The following is a 6,149-nucleotide window of genomic DNA, read 5'->3' as shown; positions in this document are numbered from 1 at the left end:
TTGCAATTGTTTTTAGGTTATAATTAAGTACAATGAACGCTTAAGGTAAGGCTAGTTCCTAATTTAAAATCGTTTTTGCGTTGTTTTCCTGTTAAGTGGGCGGAGCCAGTGAACCAATCAGGGAATGGTGTATTATTTAAGACGCGTGACGCGGAGTCGGCGCGGGAAAAATGTATTCCTTCGCGGACTTTGTATTTTAATCGATCATATTGTAGATTTCCTGATTATCGTTCCTTTTTTAGCCATCTTTAATTATATATTTATAAAATGAACTAAAAAGGCAAAGATAAATTAACTCTAACTTATTAGATTTCAAAAAATTTGATAAATTAAAGCGTGTTAACATTTTGATGGTATTGTTATGAACTTTTAATTCCTTTTTCTTCTTGTTATCATATGTATGTATATAACAAGCCTTTGTTTATAAAATGTCTTATTTTTATATTCGACTTTTTAGTTCATTTTATTTACAAGCTAGCTGTTGGTAAGATTTCCACGAATTGATTCAACATTTAGTAGGGTTTAAGAAATATGAACACGTCAGATGAAGCCTAAATGGAACTAAGTCTTACAAGCTATGTACTATTTGTTTTGTATTTTAGATTTTTTCATACTCACCCTATCTGCATCCTTGTTGAATTTTATACCGGTACCATCCTTTCCAATAAATTAAGTCTCGGATGAATAAAATTGTATTTCGAGATCTTTCGATTACGGCTATTGCATTATAAACTAACCGTTGCTAAAGACTTCGTCCGCGTTCAATTAAAAATAGTATTAAGTATAGCCTATGTTACTCACTGATAACGTAGCTTAATTGTGAAAGAATTTTTAGAAACGATCCAGTAGTTTTTGAGTTATTTCAATACATACAAAAAATACAAATCTTTCCTCTTTATAATATTGGTATAGTTAAATAAAGTGAAGCCAGGGGCTGTATTCGGTTTTTCTAGTTACATGGTAATGCTGGTTAACATAACTGGCGCTCTGGGCGAGATGTTTACGACGCCCTTTAACTGCAATACAAATCTATACGCTATAAGCGCTTTATGTCGCCAGTGATTTCACATTGTCACTTTGCGCCCGCGGTTGCCCTACCTCGATAACATCCATCCATCCAAACGTTATAATAATGAACACTTACCACAGCTTGTCTCCTGACGATATTAGCGAGGTATCTACCTCGCCGGGTAGCGGGTAGAAGTACACTACCCGCTTGGACATCTTCACCTCCCTACAATTATTATTCAGCGACATATTTGACGTCATCCACTGCAGTTGCAATAAATGACTTTTACTTTAGGTTGAAAACAACCTAATAAAAATTAGAGGTATTTTTTGACAGATAACATAGACAAAAAATGTTAACTAATATTCGATTGTTTTTTATAGGCAAAAGAAAAGCGGATCGCTTTTCATCCAACGGTCATAGACAACACAGATTAAAGGAACTACAGATTTTTTTAATGGTTTATGTTAAGAGTAAATATTTAAAAACATTTTTAATACTTACGGGCGTATAAGGGCATGTTATACTCTCAATTAAATAAAATAAAATAAATATGACAGCTTTCATAGCGACCACACTGGTAGAAAACCACAAACTAATAGTTATGTAAAATGTCTTTAAATACTGATAACTAACGAAGCAATTAAAATATTTTTATTGATTATTTTAACGAACTAGTTCCCAATTTATGTCAATTCGACAGTAGACCAGAAAAAAATCGCAATTAAAAAACCTTTCGTGACAAAACATTAAACAAAACAGACTGCCAAAATACACTTAAAATGAGATTATTTTTAAAAAACAGCACACTAAAAAGTACCGAAATAATTCCTTGAAAATAGTAAACCTCCCTTATTGTTGCTGTTATGTCTATATTGTACAATTATTATTACTTTAATGGTTATTTGGATGGATATTTGTTAGAAAGTATCTCGTAAACTGCTGAACGGATTTCGCTGAAATTTGTCACAGATGTAGACAACACCTGGAACAGAGTACTAATTATGTTTGCTTTTAATTCCGCGAAGGCGGAGTCGAGGGCGAAAAGTAGTAAATATATATATTGCTAGACTATTAAATATTTTCGTCAGATTTAGACTAAATAGGAGAAGGGTAAAGAAGGTAATTGCATCTATCATTTATTTAAAAGATCTTTGTATTTAAATCTATACTTATATATTATAATAAAGCGTAAACACACACTCCTTTGTTGCCTAAGATGTCAGCAATTACACCATATTTTTGAATAACTCTTCTTTTAATAAAAAGCCCTACACTTACATCACGCTTTAGGCTATATATTTTCACACCATTAATCTTAGGGGGTATATAGTTTAGATAAAAACCCTAATGTGGGAAAGAAACCATAAGTTGCTGCCAACATCAAGAAAGCAAGGTTGCCAAGGTTTGTCATGTCATTTTGACATTTGCTATTGATAATTTGACAAATGTAAACAATAATATTTTTTTATAATTTCATGCGGATGAAGCCGCACGGGCACAGCTATTATTTCCATAAAAAATACACAATTCAGAGGAATATTCTTTTAATTTATTAGAATTAATTTTCTACAATACAATAATCACTATAAAGATATAGTTTACAAATACTTTTTAAACATACCAGCCTTTTAACGAAAAATAACCTAAAAGCTAAAACATAGTGTTGTCAACTCTATTACAAATATTCCAGAACAATCAATAAATAAAACTGGAGTGTCTGCAAAATCGAAAAAAATAATAGCGTTATTTAAAACAAAAATCGCATTTTTTTATTTCCGTCAATAATTTTTTTGTGACATTACATATACTCCAATGTCATTTATCTGTGTAATTTAAAAAAAACATTGTCTATAATAATGATTAATAATTATTTCAATAGGTTTTCAAATAATCTGGAATCTTAACTCTATTTTATTATTGTAATATGGCAAGCTTTTTGACATGTGTCAAAAATGAACGTTCCGTTTTCCGTATGTTTTCATATCATAGACCAGTGATTCTCAACTTTTGTGCGCCGACAATTTTTTATTATTAGCTTGAAATTATCTATACTATTATAATAAAGCGTAAACACACACTTCTTTGTTGCCTAACATGTCAGCAATTACAGCATATTTTTAAATAACTTTTTTTAATAAAAAGCCCTACTTACGTTACGCTTTAGGATATACATTTTCACACAATTAAATTTAGGGGATAAAAATCCTAATGTGGGAAAGAGATCATAAGTTGCTGCCAACATCAAGGAAGCAAGATTGCCATAGTAATTGGTTTTTTGACATTTGCTATTGATAGTTTAAATGTAAACAATAAAATAAAATATTCATAATTTCTTGCGGACGAAACCGCACGGGAACAGCTAGTCCTAGTTACTATTGTAGTATATATCAGTATATTTCGTATATTTGTAATTTTTATCAAACTATGCAATGTAGTAAGTAAATCATTTTTATCTTTTACTGTGTGCCAAATTTTGAAATAGTTAAATATGTACCTTAACAAAAAAAGTTTGAGAATCTTTGTCATAGACAATCGAGTTTTTTTTGACAAATGTATTTAAAGAGTTGACAACTTTAAACTTAAGACTATAGTAATTGAGAAAACTTATTTTAATTTGAGAGCTAAAAAGTCACTACATATATAAATTACGGGCAATAGTTTGTCTAAATAAGATAGATTAGTTTGACAATTCATTTGACAATTAGGGATGGGTTGTGTAAAATCAGTCATGAATCTTATCGATTTCCGATTTTTATTCTTATAGAAGTTGGTATCGATAGATTCATAGTTATATCTTTTGGATTAAAATAAAATAACACTGTTTTCTCAAAATATTAATAAAACTACAGAACCATTACAAATAATGAGAATAAATAAATATTTACTACTACAGCCGTACGTAATCGTTTTGGATTTCGCTATTATTGTCATCGCTACATTCTCTACACTATAATACTAGAATTGTCCTATAAATTAGTTAATAAAATAATAATTTTAGTTGAGTTCGATAATTTAAACCGAATATCGATAGTTGCTAATTGTCCGCTGCGTGTTTCGTCACTACGATACCTGTCTAAGTACGGTTTCCTTCATACAAATTGAATTCGATACTTCATACGTCATTTATCAAACTAATCTATCTTATTTAGACAAACTAGTATATAGTTTTAGTCCAATTTTTTTTTAAGCACTATATATTTATTCCTAGTTTGAGACTTGGATTAAAACGTAATTTTTTTTACCATTCTCTTTTTAAATATTGTAAATTGTTTTTCAAATCAATGGAAGTCAATTTTTTAAATAGCGGCCATGATGTAGTCTTGGGTAGTACAAGTACGATGTACTAATAAGTACTCGACACTGTACTATTAGTAACGTTACTGAACGGCTTCTGTTAATCGGACATTTGGCATTTTACACTACACTATATCGGTATTTGCTTCTCCGTTGTTTGATTTGATAATATTTGCCAGATTGAAACATCTACCTTCAGTTATGAATCAAAAGTGGATAATATTTATAACTTAAATTTATTTTCGCTAATAATATGAACATTCTTAAAGATGTGAAGTAATCTATAGATCTCGTTATATTCATGTTATTGTGTTCTCACATCTGAAGTACTAAATGTACTAAGTGTACTAGTACTAGTCTTGGGTAGTACACGTACGATGTACTAAAAAGTAATGTTACTCGGCACTGTACTAAAAGTAACGTTACCGAAGGGCTTCTGATAATCGGACATTTAGTACTTTTAGTACACTACACGATATCGGTGTTCGCCTTTTTGTCAGATTGAAGCATCCACCTTCGATAATGAGAATCAAAAGTGGATAAAATTATACATAACTAAATTTATTTTCGCTAATAACATATGTTTGACCCTGCTTAAAATTTTATGTGAAGTAATATATAACCCTCGTTAAATTCTATTCATGTTGTGTTCTGACAAATATGAAGTACTAAATGTACTAAGTGTACTAGTACTTTTTCCCAAATGTACTAGTACGATGCGGCATATGTCCGATTAAGCCCAAGACTAAAATGATATATTATTTTGTGTTGGTGTTTCAGTACAATTTTATATATTTTTATGTTAATTTACGACAAATATTAATGTTTTAAGTCGATATAAAATTATCTCACTTTGGACACTAGATGTAAAAACTAATTTACGAATTTAAAAAATGCTAATCTTATACAAATAAATACTACTATAGATAAATAAACATAAATTAAGTTTTTCGTCACATTTGACATCACTACGTATTAAAAGTAGACACGGCAATTATATACAGGGTGTTCGGCAATAAAGTACAACAAAGTACAAAAAAATCAAAAATAATACAATTTGAAGGCTGCTAAAAACAGTTCTGAAATCCAGTTAAAATTGTGTGGCAAGAATTTAACTAAACAGTTAAACTGAAAGTTAAAATTTTTGCTTAACACGCAGTTTTAACGCGACATTTCAACTGTTCTATTCATCTGAGCGTCGTTGGCTCAGTGGTTTAAGCACTTGACTTGTAATCTACAGGTCTTTGGTTCGAATCCCGCTGCACCAATGTGATTTTCGAATTTTCCTATGTACAAATTTACCCGACGTTCTTACGGTGAAGGAAAACATCGTGATGCCTGCATATATCGGCGAAGAAATTCAAAGATATGTGTGAAGTCAACCCGCAGTGGATCAGTGTGGTTGACTATGTCCTAGTCATCCTAACTTAGGGCAGGCTCCGAGCCCCTCGGTGGGGACGTATAGTGAGCTGGTGATGAATGAAAATGAATGGTCAGAACTTCGCGTATATCACAATGTTTCCCAACAATGATTATGCCATGCCCCTTTACATTACTAAAAATTAACCCCCATACATACTTTTCAACATTAAAACGTCCACAGTAACAAAAAATAATTCTAAACCTCATAACTGTTTAGAGCAATGAATTGTCTTTTTTTATAAAAAATAATTTAATAAATTTTTAAATTTCCCCTTATGTTATCCAAATTTGAATATAAATTAACTCTTTCTCAACTGTACTTTATATTTACTAGTACTCTGTACTCTGTAGTACACGTCATTCCCGAACATCCTGTATCCAAGCTACCAATTACAACCAATTATTACCACACTAAATGTCC

General features: G+C 30.8%; 2 protein-coding genes across 2 annotated transcripts in view; both read right to left on the bottom strand.

Annotated features, from left to right (window-relative positions):
• Positions 1–1,258, bottom strand: part of LOC106104883 — a 20,498-nt gene extending 19,240 nt beyond the window's left edge. The window contains exon 1 of the mRNA XM_013285179.1: positions 1,145–1,258. Coding sequence (XP_013140633.1) covers positions 1,145–1,257 — 113 coding nt within the window. The 5' untranslated portion in view covers position 1,258. The remainder of the gene's footprint in view (positions 1–1,144) is intronic.
• A 4,769-nt stretch (positions 1,259–6,027) lies between these two features.
• Positions 6,028–6,149, bottom strand: part of LOC106105343 — a 2,570-nt gene continuing 2,448 nt past the window's right edge. The window contains exon 3 of the mRNA XM_013286039.1: positions 6,028–6,111. Within this exon, the coding sequence (XP_013141493.1) occupies positions 6,028–6,111 (84 nt within the window). The remainder of the gene's footprint in view (positions 6,112–6,149) is intronic.

This window comes from Papilio polytes, unplaced genomic scaffold, assembly GCF_000836215.1.
Source record: "Papilio polytes unplaced genomic scaffold, Ppol_1.0 DF824493.1, whole genome shotgun sequence".
Taxonomy (NCBI): Eukaryota; Metazoa; Arthropoda; class Insecta; order Lepidoptera; family Papilionidae; genus Papilio; species Papilio polytes.
Note: the sequence above shows the minus strand (reverse complement) of the source record. Positions and strands in the feature narration are given on the sequence as shown.